The sequence below is a fragment of the Orycteropus afer genome, unplaced genomic scaffold (genome assembly GCF_000298275.1).
Source record: "Orycteropus afer afer isolate SDZICR_OR568_19922 unplaced genomic scaffold, OryAfe1.0 scaffold00036, whole genome shotgun sequence".
In the NCBI taxonomy this organism is placed as follows: domain Eukaryota; kingdom Metazoa; phylum Chordata; class Mammalia; order Tubulidentata; family Orycteropodidae; genus Orycteropus; species Orycteropus afer.
Genome location: NW_006921623.1, coordinates 17,268,114 through 17,286,959, shown reverse-complemented (window position 1 = coordinate 17,286,959; position 18,846 = coordinate 17,268,114). Strand labels below are relative to the sequence as shown.

The 18,846-nt window shown below is 37.7% G+C and overlaps 1 protein-coding gene across 1 annotated transcript in view; it reads right to left on the bottom strand.

Annotated features, from left to right (window-relative positions):
* POGLUT3 (protein O-glucosyltransferase 3) overlaps nt 1-18,846 on the bottom strand; it is a 50,349-nt gene that overhangs the window by 2,661 nt on the left and 28,842 nt on the right. Inside the window, exons 2-7 of the mRNA XM_007936577.1 lie at nt 13,471-13,668; nt 12,553-12,839; nt 9,652-9,868; nt 6,994-7,190; nt 3,617-3,811; nt 1,400-1,504 (exon numbers count right to left, since the gene is read on the bottom strand). Coding sequence (XP_007934768.1) covers nt 1,400-1,504; nt 3,617-3,811; nt 6,994-7,190; nt 9,652-9,868; nt 12,553-12,839; nt 13,471-13,668 — 1,199 coding nt within the window. The remainder of the gene's footprint in view (nt 1-1,399; nt 1,505-3,616; nt 3,812-6,993; nt 7,191-9,651; nt 9,869-12,552; nt 12,840-13,470; nt 13,669-18,846) is intronic.

Sequence of the window (18,846 nt, the reverse complement as noted above, 5' to 3'; positions counted from 1 at the left end):
TTGTAAGCGGCTGTCTAAATACAATGATGGGTCTTTCCTCATCCAGAGCAAAGAAGAATGAAGAAAACCAAAGACACATGGAAACATTTAGTCCAAGGGACTGGTACACCACGCAATCCTCAGCCTGTACAACTATGAGACCAGGAGAACAAGATGGCTCCTGGCTGCCACTGTCAACTACCTGGAGGGGGAATCTATGTAGAGATCCTGGACAGAGTGGGAGAACAATGTGGAAAAAACTCAAAACAATTTGGGGGAAAAAAAAAAAGGGACCAGATTTGCTGGTCTGATAGAGCCTGGTGAAACCCCTGAGACGATGGCCCCTAGCTGCCCTTCAGGTCTGGAATTGAACCCACGCCTGTGGCTTCCAGCCAAATAAAAGACAGGCATATGAGCTGAACATTTACATTAGGTATATACACTCCTCATGGGGGAACAGAAGGGCTATGTATGCATAGGGAGACAGCTCAGGGGGCAGGAGTGCATGAGAGGGAAGGGCACAGGGAAGAGGTAACTATGGGGAAGAAGTGGGAAGAGAGCTGTTGCATTGTGGGAAACTGCAGTCAGTGTCATGAGACAAAGTGTATGTGAACTGCTGTATGGAAAATGAATTTGCTCTGTAAATTTTCAACCAAATCACAATTAAAAAAAAAAAAATTAAAGCCAGATTAGTAGAGGGGGCAGAACCCCTTTAAGGGAAGATTGTTTCCAGTAAATGATGAAATTAATTATTTTCCTTTCTTTTTTTTTTACATAGTATAATGATAGTATTCACAGGCATCTGAGGAAATTTTTTCTTCCCCATAGAAAAATTAAAATGTACCATTTTTTCTTGGTCAATTTTACTGGGCAAATGCCAGATAAATATCCAAAGAGGCAATCCTCAGATTCCCAATAAACATTTGCACTTCAGAATTCAGCCGTAAGATGTTAGAATTATTATAAATACTTTACCATTTGCTTGATGGCTTTATTTATATTTATATATTTGCTTTCCACCCTGTACTCTTTCTAAGGACTCCAATTTAGGCAACAAGGAGGTGGACATTTTGAGGGGAATAAGATGTCAATGATTTCTTATTTTCAAGATGAGGAAAGATGTTGTTCTCTGAGGTTTAAAGAACACCTAAACTAGGAATTCTAAAAGGCATTTAATAAAAGATAGCTGAGAAGATGGGAGGAGCTTTTAATATATATTTGTAGGGGCTCTAACCATTACCAAATGGAGATCAAAATATTGTGGCCACAGAAGGACTCAGCAGCTAGTCCTATCTTTCTATGGGCTGGTGCCCCAGCTTAGCAAGAGTTCAATAGGCTCACTCTTCAAGAAGCAAAGCAGTCAGGCCAAGCACACAGTCTGAAGAAGCTTGACCCATCAGGATCAATACTCCGAACTGACCTGCAGTACTTGGTAATAGTAGCAGTAAAGCCTGTGTGGCTGTAGCAGATCCCTAGCAGTCAACTGCCCTTCTTTTGCTATCTTCTTGGCTTCTTCATCATTTTCCTGAAAGGTTTACAAAGAAACAACAAATGCAGATTACTCTTGAGACCCACAAAGAAAGCTAGGAGTGAGTGTGAGGTAGGGCAGGTGTGAGGCTGAATGGGAAGAGCAAAGAAAAGATTGGAACATGATGGAAATATAACTTTAAGAATGAGGCTATGGATGTTGGTTTGAGGTTCTATGAAAAGAAGCCTTTTCAAAATAAAGATGGAGATAATGAAAATAGATAAAGTACTTTCCTAGATAACTCTGTTAAAGAGAAATGATCACACATGTTCAGAATCAGGCTCAGTAAATATGCAACAATACACAACATTCTTGTTGTGACTGTCTCGGTACTTTCCCAGCTACCCAGGATGTAAGCTTGGGGCTCGTCATCTATGCCCCCATCCTAGTACTCTTTGCTTGATATTTTTATGCATTTTATGCAAACCAGAATGGAATGAATCAGGTATCATATTACAACATCTTTTAAAAACTCATTTAAATATGCAGTAGAGATACTATTATAAAATGGTAGCTATGAAAGAATGTATTGTTGTTTTAATAAAAAAAATCAGTCCTCAGTACCCTAAGGCTGTTCCTTCAGTACCAGGAATAGTCAGCATTCCTAATTATATTTTTGGAAAACAACTAATCTTCTACCGTGCTGCCCATAGGAAAAGCCATTTGCAAGCAATTCTGACTCCTAGAAAGCTTTGTTTATAAGGATCACAAAAATGATTCTGCCTCAGGCACACAGTCATTTCCATAACCAAATACTGCTTCGCAGAAACACATAAACCAAATAAAGTCTTATAATGGAAGGGTAAATTTTTATATTTCTATAATAAAACACAATAGCTTCTTAATACTTTCACTTTTAAAAAAGAATTCGTTTTTTATGGGAGCCTTGATTCTTAGGATGGTGTAGCATGATATTCATAACAAACTTGTACCTTTTTTTTTGGAACTAAGGAGGAGAAACAATATCGTAATTGCCTTAAATATTTTCTTATATATAAACCAAAACCAAACCACTGCTGTTGAATCAATTCTGACTCACAGTGACTCCCACTGGATTTCCAGTGCAGTAAGTCTTTACAGAAGTAGATTGCACTGTCTTTTTTCTGTGGAGTGGCTGGTGGGTTTGAATTGCCAACCTTATGGTTAGCAGTCAAATGCCTTAGGCACTGTACCACCATAGCTCCTTATATATATATAAAACCCTTTAACCTTGTGTTTGTTTGAATCTGCAATTTACATTTGATATGTTCTTATAAATGTATGATAGTTAAAGACTATGTGTCAACTTGTCTGGGCCGTGGTACTAAGTGGCTGGGCAGCTGATTCAGTAATTTTCCATGATGAGATTAAATGTGGTATAATCAACTCCATGGTGGAATCTGCTGTGAGCAGCTAATTAGTTGACTTCAGGATGTGCCCTGTTTCTAGTATATAAGGAGAAGCTTTGAGAAAAGTCTCTAGCTTCTTGGCACAGCTGAGTCATTAGTGGCCTGCTCTGTCGTCTGCCAATTTTGGGACTGTTTCTGGACTTGAACTAGTGGCCTAGTTCAACTAGTGGCCTGCTTGGTACTGTGCCATTTTACTTATCAATCTTGGGTCAATCAGCTTCAGTAGCCAGCAGCTGCATGACTCAGAAAAAGCCTCTAACTCCAGTGGAACTGGAACAGGAGGCGGAGCTGAAGCCCAAGGTTGAGGGGCCTTCATCCAGCCCCTAGAGTTAGCACTTTGAACTTGGACTTCTAGCCTCGTAAATGTAAGAGAATAAATCCTTGTTTGTTAAAGGCAACCACTTGTGGTATTTCTGTTATACCAACACTACTAGAGAACCAAAACAATATGTAAGCATGAACAGTGATTCATTTGGAAAATCTATATTCTATGTAACACTGGACTTCAAATCTTACAGAAATTCCTAAAAACATTGATAGAGGGTATACAAAATGATCCTCGAGTTGATCCTTTGGATATTTCAAGAGAATAAAAATTTAAAAAATGAACATTTCTTTTGATTACATTATGTCAAATGAAATTATGCTGTGATAGACCTTTTGCCACCAGTATTAGTGAATTTGTCATTGCCTAAAGAAACTAACATTGTGGAGAACATACCTTGGCCCATTTAACTTTCTCTAGTAAATCACTAAGATTTCTTTTAATTGGAACATAATGTTTCCAAGGCTTTAGTGCTGTGTAGAAATGTTCATAATACGGCGAGTCCTGCTTTAGAACCAGACTGTCACCCAGCATGAGATAAGGATATCTGTAAGCAGCCACGGTCCCATCGACATTCACTTGATATTTGTACTAAAAGATTAAAAACAAAAACAAAATTGTTAACAAGGTCATTTGCTTCACTCTTTCTCATCAACACTGCAATACTAAATACAGAAGAATTACTTTCCATTTTCCAACTTTAGTGTTTGAAAGTTGTACAGTATACCTTGTAAATTACTTTTTTTCTGTATTAAAATCATAAGCAGCCTTTAGCAGGTCAATTTTAAGAAATACAACGCATTTAAAGCAAAGATGGTAAATAATTTTAGGAAATATTTTAGAAATTTTAGGAAATTCAACTATGTCTATGTAACAGGGAATTCAGATTTTTATATCCAGGTAGGAAAATTACTTTCACAAGTTCTGTATTTATTAAAGCCGAACACTGGTAACAATTTACACATCCCTTGACATATTATCTCATTGGTTCCTCATATCGACCCATGAAACCAAAATCCAAACCTACTGCCATTGAGTTGATTCTGACTCATAGCTATACTATAGGACAGAGTAGAAATGCCCCATAGGGTTCCCAAGCTGTAACTCTTTATGGAAGTAGACTGCCTCATGTTTCTCCCACTGAGAGGCTGGTGGGTTTGAACTGCTTTTGGTTAGCACCCAGATGTCTTCACCACTGCGCCACCAGCGCTCCTACCTATGAAACAAGAAGGCATTATCTTCATATCTTCATTTTATAATTTTGGAATTGAGGAGACAAAGTCTGGGAAAATTTAAGGGTTAGCAAAATGCTGGCAACTCAGTTTACATATGAATACATATTTGTTGGATTAATAAACTTAGATTTACATTTCAAAAGCACTTTTCATAGGAATTAAATCTCATTTGACTATAATAATGTAAAGTATTACTATTCTTCTTTTTTCTTTAAATGATGGAGAAAATTGGTGTTCAGAGAAATTTATAGAAATTTGTTCTCTGAGTCTGAATCTCATGTTCTTTTCACTGTATCATACCGAGATGAACAGCATACGTTCACAGATCTGGTAATTAATTTATTTTTAAAACTTTTATTTAATTTGTTGTTGAGTATATACAGACCAAGATATACACCAATTCAACAGCTTCTACATATACAATTTAGTGACATTGATTACATTCTTCAGGTTGGGAAACCATTCTTACCCTCCTCTTCTGAGTTGTTCCTCTCTCATTAACATAAACTCACTGCCCACTAAGGTTACTATCTAATCTTTTGATTTGCTGTTGTCAATTTGATCCTCTGTAGTTCTTAAAGAGTATAATGCTCAAGGCAGATCTTTTTTACTTGTTGTTGTTGTTATGTGCCGTCGAGTCGGCCCTCGACTCATAGCGACCCCTCCTTGGGTTTCCGAGGCAGTATCACTACGGAAGTAGGATTGCCCAACCTTCCTTCCGAGGAGTGCCTGGGGGGTTTGAACCGCCAGCCTTCTGGTTAGCAGTCAAGTGCTTTTAGCTACTATGCTACCAGAGCTCCCTTTTACTAGTTAAACTAAACTGCTATTTGGTTTTAAGAAGACTTCAGGAGATATTTTTGGTTTAAGGTTTAAAGATTATCTCAGGGCAATAGTTTCTGGAGGTCTGGATTCCATGAATATTTGAAATTCTGTTCTGCATTTCCCTCCTTTTGATCAGGATTCAATAGAATCTTTGATCAATATGTGCAGTATTGGTAGCTGGGCACCATTCAGTTCTTCTAGTCTCATGGCAAAGGAGGAAGTTGTTCATGGAAGCAATTAACATAAAAAACAACCACTGCTATTAAGTCAATTCTGACTCACAGGGACCCAACGGGATAAAGTGGAACAGCCCTACAGGGTTCTCAAGGCTGTAAAGTTTTACAGAAGCAGACTGTTACATCTTTTTTTTTCCCATGGAATAGCTAGTGGGTTCAAGCTGCTGACCTTTTGGTTAGTAGCCAAGTGCTCAAACCACTGCATCCCTGGGACTCCTTGAAACAAAAATTTCTTAAGTAATTGGTACCAGGGATTTTAAAAAAATCTATCACATTTTGTCACATTGCTCACATCTCTGGCTTCCTTCGAGCTTCATGGTAATACTACGAAGTGCCTCATGATAATATTATGAAGGAGTTAGGCCACATGTTTAGAGAGCAGAGGGACTAACTGATGAAAGTCCCACAGTCAGTGGTAGAAGCAGGACTAGAGATCAAGTCTCTTAAATCCCAATTCTAGCTTCTATGTTACTTATATGGAATTTATATTTTCTATTTACAAAAGGGATTTGAGATCACTTTATGTAAAAGACATTTATATTCCAAGTTTACTAAAACAAACACAAAACAAAGAAAAACAAAGAGAAATAAATACACCAAAACTCTAAGTTAACCCTTGTATGATATTTTGAGCATTAATTTAGCTCTAAGCTGCTCTGGTAGTGTAGTGCCTAAGGCACTTGACTGCTAACCAGAAGGCTGGCAGTTCAAACCCACCAGCCGCTCCTCAGAAGGAAGATGGGGCAATCCACTTCTGTAGTGATACTGCCTCGGAAACCCAAGGAGGGGTTGCTATGAGTCGGGTCTGACTTGAGAGCACATAGCAACAACAACAACAACAAGCTGTTTGGTAGACAAAGTTAAAAAACAAAACAAAAAAACAACCATAATGAGTTTTGCAATTTCCTCTGATAAGAAAATGTATGCCAATTCATAAAACAGGAGAAATTTGCCAAAGCCCAGCTATTTAACAGACTTTTAGCATACGTTTATCACTTCAGATCCATATAACCAAAGATACCAAACCCAATGGCTATCGAATCAATTCCAATTTATGGCAACACCATGTATTATAGAGTAGAACTGCTCCAAACTACTTGTGCCACCAAGACTCTTATGTTGTTGTTGCTAGGTGCTGTCAAGTTGATTTCCACTCATAGTGACTCTATGTGACAGAGTAGAACCATTCCATACCATAGGGTTTTCTAAGTGGTAATCTTTATGGGAGCAGATCACCAGGTCTTCCTCGCGTAGAGTTACTGTATGAGTTCGAACTACCAATGTTTTGATTAGTAGCCGAGTACTTAAGCGTTTGTGCCACCACTTGTAGATCTATATGTTGTTATTGTTGTTATGTGCTGTTGAGTTGGCCCTGACTCATAGCGACCCCTCCTTGGGTTTCCGAGGCAGTATCACTACGGAAGTAGATTGCCCCATCTTCCTTCTGAGTAGATCTATTCAGGAGGACTTAAATGCATACCTTAAAAAAGTCAAAGAAACCCATCAACTTCGCTTTTCCAAGCTCCTTTTCCTTCTCTTGGAAAAAGAAATATCCTGTAATTCCTGCATCTAGTAGCTGTGGATTTTCTTTGGACATCTGTACCAACTGAAGCCTTTCCTCTCGGCTATCTCTGCCTCTGAAGAAAGCTTTCTCTGTTTTATTGATCCAGGAAGGTCCTAGAAATTCAAGGCCATAAAAAAATTAATTATGAATTTGGCAATTTTATATGGTAAGCACAATCTTTAATCCATCATTGTCATTTAATATGTTAAATCATAATCTTTTATTACCACTCATCTCCTAACTAAAATGCTAGTTCCAAAAAATATGGGATTGAATCTCAATTTGCTAGAGAATAAATATGCAAAAATAATCCTCTTATTTGATGTATCATACAAAAGAATGCTCTAATTTTATCCATTTGTCATTAGTGTAAGTTCATACAAATAAAATGTAAGAGTGTTCTATTGTCATGACACAAAAAATATCCAAAATAATGTTGGACCGAGTCTGTGGTAGTTAAGGTTGTTGTCAACTTGGCTGGGCCTGGTTGAGTGGCTGGGCAGCTGGAGGTAGTTATTCCCCATGATGAGACTGGCAATCAACTCCATGGTGGAATCTGCCATGAGCAGCTGAATACTTGCTTTAGGGATATGGACTTCTTCCCATATATGAGGAGAAGCTTTGGGATTGGTCTCTAGCCTTTTGGCATGCTTGAACTCTGCATATGGCCAAGTAGCTGTTCGGCAGCATGCTACGCCCTACGAATCTTGGGACTTCTCCTGGATTTGAATTAGTGGCCTGCCATGTTGTTTGGTAACATTAGGATTGTGCCTTTTTACCTGTGAATCTTGGGCTTCTCAACCTCAGCAGACAGCAGCTATCTGAGTGAAGAAAAGCTTCCAGCTTCAGAGGGCCAGGAACAAGAGGCAGAGCTGAAGCCCAAGGTTGAGGGGTTTTCACCCAGCCCCTAGAGCCTAGCACTTTGAATTCGGACTTAAAACTTCCAAAATTGTAAGAGAATAAACTCCTGCTTGTTCAAGCCATTCCATTTGTGGTATATTCCTGTCAGACCAGCACCAGGTAAACCAGAACAAAGTCCAACACAAAAAGGGGTGATTTCAGTGGCTTGGCCCATTCATCAAGGCATTAGCTTCTATTTTTTGTGTTTCACAATCAAACATGAACTAGACTTTTATTCTTAGAGCAACAGTAGTAAAAATTATATAACTAAGTAATACCCACAAATCTTCAATCCTTAGGTTCTGAATATAGAGAAGACTTCCTAATCCTTTAAATGGAAATATATAGTATATCCAATCATATGCATATGCTTATATCTTTTTTTTTTTTTTTTTGGCAAGGGAATTTTTCTGGAAGAATGAAGTTAAGTCTATTTCTGTTATGCTAAAGCAAGAAGTTTATTAGTTAACATTTCTCAGTGACTATGGGATGAATCATTAAACAAAGAAATCAGAGAAGTCAGTCTTTTTACCACTTTAGCATGCTTTCAAGTCATTTACTGTTGTAAAAGAAAAACTAGGTCAGTTTTCATTTCATGCTACCTCTAGATATACAAAGTCTCTGGTCTTACCATAGAAGTCCAACAAACCACAATAAGCACAAAGAGAGACTATCAACATAAGGCAGGGTTTTTGCTAGAAGAGTTTTGCTGTCTTTCTTTTTTTAAAAAGGTGTGTTGTATCATAAATCTAAGACCATCAAACAAGGCAAAGATTTGAAAGGATGAAGAGAAGTAGAAAGAGGAAAAGGGAGAATTTCTTACAACATGTTGGAGTCAAGAACATCCTAATTATACTGATTATCACAATTTGATTATATTTGCATGTAATTATAAATTCTTTAAAATTCTTTGTCATTGCATCCAGCAACATTAAGGTATTAGAGTCAGAATTATATTAACTGGCAATTTTGCCAAACGTATATTTTTAAGTGGTATTTACAACTAATTAACTCAAAGGAAACTCAGTTTTACATGGAAAGCAGGCTTAGACATTAATAGCTCTACCCATGTATTTAAAATTTTTTAAAAAAAAAATGTTTATTGTGATTTGGGTGAAAGTTTACAGAGCAAATTCCTTTTCCATACAGCAGTTCATACACATTTTGTCTCATGACATTGACTGCAATGCCCCACAATGTAACAGCTCTCTTCCCACTTTTTCCCCATAGTTCCCTCTTCCCTGTGTCCTTCCCTCCCATGCACTCTTGCCCTCTGAGCTGTCTCCCTGTGCAAACACTGCCCTTCTGTTCTCCCATGATTAATCACTCCAAGTAGTGTATCTACCTGATATAAATGTTCACACCATATGCCTGTCTATTGTTTGGCTGGAAGCGACAGGAGTGAGTTCAATTCCAGACCTGAAGGGTAGCTAGGGGCCATAGTCTCAGGGCTCTCACCAGGTTCTATCAGACTAGAAAACTTTATCTTTAATTTTTGGACTAGAAGATTTTGAAAAAAACTGTATCAGAATTTAGGGTATTTTCTTTAACCCTGTTATTAGAAATAATAAAAGTGGTTATTTAAATATATGCATTTACTCTCCCTCACTGAACATTCTCTTCATCATTTTCTTACCTATAAGCTTTTTCTTAGAGAATTAACTTTTAATTTACCTGTATTTCCCTGAATGGAGAGGAGATCATTAGTAACACCCCTCATTGCTTCAAGTGTGGAGTGGGTGATGTCATATGTTGGAAGGATAACATCTCTTGAATCCAGAGAGCCACACCATGAAATGATAGGTATAGGGCCAGGAGTTTCATTGACCTTCCGATGCTCCAAGGGCCAATCTCCAACATTAATATAAAATTCTAAATCAGGGAGAAGGACCTAAGTAAACAAAGTACAATAATCAGTTCTGAAAAGACCTCGGTCTTTGATATGAAATACTCTAATCTTTTGGCTTTCTGATAGAAATGAATGTTTGGAAACAGTAGGAAAAGAGAGAAGTCTCTTGGTTATCAATAATAATAAAAATCACAGGTGAGGATGATACATGGCAAATTCACATAAGTAGGAATCAGCAGGGAGCTCTGGTAGCATAGTGGCTAAGACACTTGCCTGCTAACCAGATGGCTGGCGGTTCAAACCCACCAGCCACTCCTCGGAAGGAAGGTTGGGCAATCCTACTTCCGTAGTGATACTGCCTCGGAAACCCAAGGAGGGGTTGCTATGAGTCGGGTTTGACTCGACGGCACATAACAACAACAACAACAACAGGAATTAGCAACATCTATTCAGAGATAACACTTAAAGTTATGTTTAGGATTACAGAAGTTGAAATTGCATAGAGAGGTATAAATGAGTGGCTCAAGAACTCTCTCTATCAGCTGCCTAAGTGACAGTCTACAAAGTCAGACCTGATCCCTTGTTTTCCCTCACTGTACCCCTCCTCACATAGCCCTTTATTTCTAGAATGTGCCATTCCATTTCCATCTCCATGATAAATGCCTTAGGTTAGGCCCCTATCATCTCTTATCTAGATTGTTACAATAGCTTCCTTCTTAGGTGTCCTGATTCTAGCATCTCCCCACTCTAATCTGCTCTCCACATTGCTACCCAAATTCTAAAACTCAAATTAATATGTCACTACCATGCTTAATAGACCCTTAAGCTTATAGGACAAGGTCTAAACTTTCTGGTTGCCATTTAAAGCCCATGTCTTGCTCCAGCTTAGCTTTGAGCCTCATCTTCCATCTGCCCACATACCAGCCAACTTTTGGCTATTCTGTGAAAATGCCATCCATTTTAATATATAAATCCTTTCACTTGGAATGTTTTCCTTTCACTTATTTACTTGGCGGTCTCCTCATCCTTCAAGCCTCATCAGTAACCACCCTCCTCAGGTAATTTAACCTGTGGCAGCTACTTTTCTTAATGGCCTATCATGTGGTGGTAAAATTAACTTGTTTGTATTCACATACCACATTCACTTCCATATAACAAAACAAGCCCCACTAGAGTGCTCAAAGGCCAGGACTTAGTCTCATTTATCTTAGATTTCTTCCTAGCCACCTGGCAAATAACCTGGAACAAAGGGGAAGGTGAAGGATGTGAATTTATAAGTTCATTGTATAAACTAATTGAGCATTTAAAAACTCATCAGTTAGCTCAGCATCAGAGGTTCTCAAAATAGAGCAGGATTTCTCAACAGCAACACTTTGCTTTATTGTGGGTGACTGCTGTGTGTATTACAGAATGTTTAGCAACATTCCTGGCCTCTACCCACTAGATGCCAGGAGCAACTCCTCTGTTGGAAAAACCAAAAATATCTCTAAACAATGCCAAATGCCCCCTAGAGGGTAAAATCACCTCTATCCGAAAACCAGTGCCACAGTGACAGCAATATGCGTATAACATGCAAGGTATGCAGGGCAGGATGGACTGGTGGTAGCCCAGGAAGAGAATGCCATCTTTAGAATCATGTCCCCATAATATGCTCATAGTTGGGCTGTGGGAAGGGGCGACGGCTATTCAAAATAACTGATTACATATGTGGGTAGTTGTATACCTTATGTCAGGATAGTTGGTTTTTTTGTTTATAAAAATCACCTTGATAGTCCCTCTGGGTGAGACAGGTGAAGTGTGTCTGACTTCAAACTTCACCCTGCATGGTGTGAAAGCAGGATATGCTAAAGCTGACTTTGAATCACAGAGCTACCTAAGAAGTCAGAGTTTTGCAAATGTACAAATAGGGACCAAGTAATCGGGGGTGGGTGGGTGGGAAACTTTGGGGGATGGGGTGAATTCTTCTGAAAGATAGGGGCTCAACCATATGATAAAGGATGTTGTTGTTGTTGTTATGTGCCGTGGAGTCGGACCCGACTCATAACGACCCCTCAGGTCTCCGAGGCAGTATCACTACGGAAGTAGATTGCCCAACCTTCCTTCCGAGGAGTGGGTGATGACAGGATAGGCAGTGAGAAATTACCAGACAAGGATGACTGAAAGCCCAATTAGAACAGATCCCTTGCCTGTCGATTTCTTGAATATTGGAGTTTATTGTTTGATTGTTTTTTTTTTTTTCCTGTTTATTTGTTTGGTTGTTTTACTATGCAGTAAAATAACCTCTCCCTGTTACCCCAACCTTCATCAAAATGTACACAATATCTTCTAGAGGTGTTTAAAAGCAAAACAAGGCAAATGTGTTCTAAGTTAAAATCATTTTGAGGAAAAGAGAACAGCTGAAGTAGGAGAAATCTCAATGGGAGAAGGGTTCAGCAGAAACAAAACATTTCAAAAAAGTGACTTTGAGGCACAAAAAAGTGAACTATCACAGAAACCTCAGAAGTGCCCTATATGGCCTAGTTACCTGGAATGGAGGCTCAACCCATTCAATTTGAATATTAAAGGAGAGATCTTTATATGTGGAGAAGCTATGGACCCTCAAGTGGTAAGTCTGGAATTCATTTTTATACTTTGCAAATATAATTCTATGTATTTTCTAAGCATTTAAATGTTACAATAAAACAACTAAACTATTATTTTTGGAATCAATTAATTCAGTCTCATACCTTTCTTGCCAAAGACAGCAAAATCTCATCAGAGAACATTTTGAAATCTGTGTATTTCCCTAAAGATCTCCTGTAGATGTGGTTATTGAGAATTGTGTAATGAACAATGGCACCTCTCTCGTCCCCAAATCTTTTGGGAACTTCTTGTAGCATCTGCTGGAGATTAATGCTGGGGAAAGAAGAAAAATCTTTTGCAATTTGTGGTTCCTTGGTTGGACATGAGAAGGTTTCCTGCCAGGCCTGAGGATCCTCTTCGGGACACTCACAGTACTCATGATACACTGGTCCTATGGAAGGCAAAACAAGTACAACATCATGTTCCATTAACAAGTACCACACTAAGGGACTTGTTTCTGTTTATGAGGTAAATACAAGGTAACTCTTGGGTTTAGAAACTTGGGTTTAAACTTAGTTTAGTCCTTTTCCCAGACTATGACCTCCTGTTCTGTTTTCCTACTGCTGTTGTACATGGCTAAGACTTTAACAGACTACATTGCCTAGAAAACATGCAGCCCTAGAAAATACAGTGGAACACCAGAAGGCATGATCATTGCTTCTAAAAATCATGCAAGCCATAGGACACCCAGAAAATTATACCAAAAATGGACTGAGATGGAATGATGATGATGACACCTCATCTTCTGTTATTCCATTGCTTCCTAACAATAAACTCATATGGATAAACTCCTACATGTGAGGGCAAAGATATGTTAAGTCAAATAACTGTGGGTTCTCCTGCCAAATAAGGAACCTCTGCAAATAGTAGTGGCAAAGTCACTGGGAAGGGACTGACTACATTCTGTTGATTTTAGGAACCAACAAGGTCTAAAAGTTGGTCTTATGTAATATATTTCTTGTAACAGTATTACAGGAAATTCCATTAAATAGACAGGATATGGATTATGTAATAATACTTACCTTTCAAAATATAGGGAGATTGAGCTACATGTTTATCATCATAAAGAACTTCTATCTTTAGTCCATTATTGACACTTTCATACATTCTATATCTCATCAAAAATGTTCCATCGTTCCTATCCAAAGGTTTAGATGCATGAATCCGGACTAACTCTTTAGGTGATAGAGATTTGATTACAACTTTGAATAGTGTTTGACCTGAAAGAAAAAAAAAAAATTATATAAAGAACTCTACCACTTTACTGTTATTTTGCCTTAACAATTATTGGACAAACCAAAACATAGCTGTGTCTATATAGAAATTACTTTTCTGTATTAACTTCTATAGAAAGTTGTACACATTTTACCTTGGAAGATCCTTGAGGCCAGAACTATGTCTGGTTCATGACTACAAACCAAGGATCTGACTCAACATTTTATTCATTAGTCATTCACAAAGACTTACTGAATGAACAAAATCAATTCACAAAATTAAAGTAAAGAAGACAAATAATCCAATTAAAAAATGGGCACAGGATATGAACAGACATTTCCCCAAAAAAAGATACTCAGCCAGCCAACAAACAAATGAAGAAATGCTCATTATCATTAGCAATTAGAGAGGCACAATCAAAACAATGAGATAACCTCTTACTCTACTAATAATACCAAAGTTATTAACAAGACAGAAAGCAACAAATGCTGCCAAAGGTAAGGAATGGAATTCTCATACAGTACTGGTGGGACTGTAAAATGGTATAACCACTGTGGAAAATGGTATGGCCCTTCCTTAAAAATTTGGAAATAGAGGTTCCAGTAAGATGGCGGAATAGGCAGAAAGATTGCACAGACCTTCTCAACAAAGAAAAGGGGAACCAATTAACACTGATACAGAAGATAATCCTGGACCTCTGAGCCTGGAAGGGAAGGATACAGAAGTGGACTAAACTGCAACTAGCTGGCGAATTTGCATGAAAACACCAAAAAAGGAGACATACAGACCTGCAGTCTGGCAGTGATCCTGACAGCACAGACAGCTTGGATTTTGCCTAGTGGTGGCAACGCCTAAGAATGAAACTAAAAATTGGCCCTGCTAGCCAGGGACTGCAAGGAGGACTGCTCTGGTGGCTGGGGAATAAAAGGGAAAGCAGCAAAGAGGAAAGTGGGCTGAGCTGTGGATTTTTGCCTGTCCGGAGGGTGCAGCCATTTTGAATGATTACAAGTGGTTTGACCATTTTGGATATTTAAAGTGACAGCATTCTCCCAGATTCCAGGGACTTAAGAACAGGCTCCACTTGCCGGGAACCACAAGGACATTCCAGACGCAGACGACTGGAAAGGTGTGACATTCCCCTTGTTACTTTTATACCCCACACCCTCTTGGTGAACAGAGGTGCAGCTCTCACTCCCACCCACCCACCTTCTGGGCCAGCAGCAATTCCATTCCCAGTCTACGTGCTCAGACGGAGGCTGGGTGCCCTGCCCTGTCCTCTGCCAATTTTTATTTTCCTTTTTCTGTTTTTCAGTTTGTTTGTTTTTGTCTGTTTTATAACTATGACTACTATTATTACTTTTATCCTTTTTACCATTATTCTTTATTCTTTCCCTGCCAGGTTCTATTTTCACCTTTTTTTTTTCTTTTCCCTGTTCATGATTGTAATTTTTTTTTCTCTTTCTTGTGGTTAACCCCATTCCTTGTTTTTCTTTTTGCATTTATCCAATATTTTTCTTCATTATTTTCTTTCTCTACTTTTTTTTATCTTATTACCTCTCCCCAGATATTGTCTTTTCTTCTTTTTCTTTTCCCCCTTGTTCTTTTCTTTTTGTTATTGTTCCTGTGTGATTACACAGTGTGTTTTTTATCCATTTGCTTTTACTTTTTTGATGGTTATTCAATTGTTATTTTTGTCTAAATGAGTGGAAGACAGTCCCCATGACACAACTACAGCCATACCTTCTGCAGCTTCACTTACTGAGTGAGAGCCACCACTTCCTTCTCTACCAATGGGCTAATGATAAACAATTACCAAGAAGAGCCTGACTCACCCTTGGCTGCTCTTCACAAACAGTTAACAGAGATCTAAATACAACAATGCCACACTGTCTCAGAGACAACAGACCATCACAGTCCACACAAAGAAGTAAGATAAAGTGGTAGAAACAAGGGAGCAGGATATAGACCTAGAACATGTCCCTGAGGAAGAAGCAGCATTGGAACTCACTGATAAGGAATTCAAAAGAATTTTATTTAGGTATCTTCAAAGGATACCACCAAGGAGAGACACACCAAGGAAAACACAGACAAAACGCTAGAGGAATTTTGGAAGAAAATAAAAGAACAAAATGACAAAATAAATGAAAAATTAGACATGATTCTAAATCTACAGATAGAAATCCAGAAGATTAATACTAAATTGTCAGAAACAGACAATATATTGAAAGGGCAAAGGACTAGAATTGATGCAATGGAAGACAGAATTAATGAGATTGAAGAGTAATACCTGAATACTTCTTTGGAAAGGGATCAATCATAAAAAAGATCAAAACAAAATGAAGAAAGCCTAAGGTTCATGTGGGATACCATCAAAAGGAATAACCTATGTGTCACTGAAATTCCAGAACAGGAAGAGAAAAGTAAAACCACTGAGAAAATTGTCAAATATTTGTTGGAAGAGAACTTCCCTGATATGATGAAAGATGAGAATATATCCATTCAGGAAGTCCAACTAACCCCAAACAGGAAAGACCCAAAAAGGAAATCACCAAGACATATTATCATTAAACTCATCAAAAGCAAAGACAAAGAAAGAATCCTGAAAGAAGTATGGGAAAAACAAAAAGCTACTTACAAAGGACAATCAGTAAGAATAAGCTCTGATTTCTCAGCAGAAACCATGAAAGCGAGAAGGCAATGGGATGGTATATATAAAACCCTGAAAGAGAAAAATTTTCAACCAAGGATTATATACCCAGCAAAACTGTCCCTCAAATATGATGGTGAAATTAGGAGATTCCCAGATAAGCAGAAACTAAGGGAATTTTTTAAAAACCAGACAAACCTTGCAAGAGATACTAAAGGGAGTCCTTTGAACAGAGAACCAAAAATAGTAAATAATAACCAATCATTAATACACAAGATGACATAACCCAGAAACCATAGCTATGGACATATCCAAAGTAAAATAAGTTTACAAGATAGTAAACAGGGAACAAGAGACATCAATTGGCAAGTGAGGACAACTATAAACTAAAAAGAGGGAAAATACTGTGTAGTTACAGAACTTCTAAATGGTGAGGAAGTCAAGAGAGTTGCAAGACAGAATGGACTGTTCTAAACTCAGGGAGAAAATTATAAATCATAGAGTAATCTCAAAGAAAAATGATAAACCTTCACATCACAATAAAAAAGAGGACAAGCACAAATATTCAGCAAATACTAAAACAACAGCAAGAAAAGAAATGATAACATGACACAGAAACATAATGAACTTAGCACAAAAAATAATATGGGACAAAGAAACCAGGGACACCATGAAAAAACACATAACAAAATCACAGGAACCAATTCATACCTGTTGATAATTACACTGAATGTTAATGGATGAAATGCACCACTCAAGAGACGGAGAGTTGCAAACTGGATAAGAAAACAAAACCCATCAATATGCAGTCTACAAGAGACATACCTTAGAGACAAAGACAAAAATAGACTAAAAATCAAAGGTTAGAAAAAGATACATCAAGCAAATGACAACTGTAAGACGGCAGGAGTGGCAATATAAATTTCTGATCAAAATAACTTTAAGACAAAAATCACCATGAGACAAGGAAGGACATTATGTAATGATTAAATCAATTGAACAAGAAGATATAACCATAATGATATCTATGGACCCAATAAAAGAGCCCCCAAATGCATAAATCAGACTTTAAAAGAGTTGAAAAGGCAAATAGATGACTCCACAGTCATAGTAGGAGACTTAAATACATCACTTTCAATGAAAGATAGAACAACTGGAAAGAAACTCAACAAAGATTCAGAAGAGCTAAACAATACAATCCACCAACTTGATGTTACAGACACCTACAGAGCATTTCACCCAACACAACACAATATACATTCTTCTCCAGTGTACATGGAACATTTTCCATAGTAGACAATATGTAAGACCATAAAGCAAGCCTTCATAAATTTAAAAACATTGAAATACTGCAAAGCATCTTTTCAGATCATAATGCTATCAAATTAGAAATCAACAATAGAAAGATCAATGGAAAAAAAGTAAACTGAACAACACTCTCCTTAAGAAAGATCAGGTAAGAGTAGAAATAAAAAATGAAATTCAAAAGTTCCTTGAATCAAACGAGAATGAAAACACTACATACTGAAATCTTTGGGACACAGCAAAAGCAGTGATCAGAGGCTACTTTATAGCAATAAATGCACACATCAAAAAAGAAGAAAGAGCCAAAATCAACAATTTAAACCAACATCTCCAACAACTACAAAAAGAACAGCAAGAAAAGCCTAGTCACCAGAAGAAAGGAAATAATAAAGATTCGAGCAGAAATCCATGAAGCAGAAAATAGAAGGGCAATAGAAAAAAATCAACAAGATCAGAAGTTGGTGTTTTGAAAAGATTAATAAAACTGACAAATGACTGACAAATTTAACAAAGGAAAAGAGGGAGAGAATACAAATAACACGAACAAGAAGCTAAATGTGTGACATCACAACAGAAACAACTGAAATAAAAAGGATAATATCAGGATACTATGAAGAACTGTACTCCAACAAATTTGAAAATCTGGAAAAAATGGGCAGATTTCTAGAAAACACCACTTACCTAAACTAACGCAGACTGATGTGGAAAAGTTGAACAGATCCCCAACAAAAGGAGAAATTCAATAGGTCATCAAAAAATTACCAACAAAGAAAAGTCCTGGCCCAGACAGGTTCACAGGAGAATTCTACCAAACATTCAGAGAAGTGGCACTAATCCTACTTAAAATATTTCAAAATATAGAAAGGATGGAATCCTCCCTAACTCATTTTATGAAGCAAGCATAACCTTGATACCAAAACCAGGCAAAGACAACAGTCAAAAGGAAAACTACAGCTCAATATCCCTCATGAATGTGGGTGCAAAAATCTTCAACAAAACCCTAGCCAATAGACTGCAACAACATATCAAGAAAAGCATTCATTTTGACCAAGTGGGGTTCATATCAGGTATGCAAGGATGGTTCAACATTAGAAAAACAATCAACGTTATCCACCACATAAATAAAACAGAGAAAAAGAACCACATGATCATATCAATTGATGCAGAAAAGGCATTTGATAAAATCCAACACCCATTCCTGATCAAAACTCTCAGCAAAATAGGAATAGAA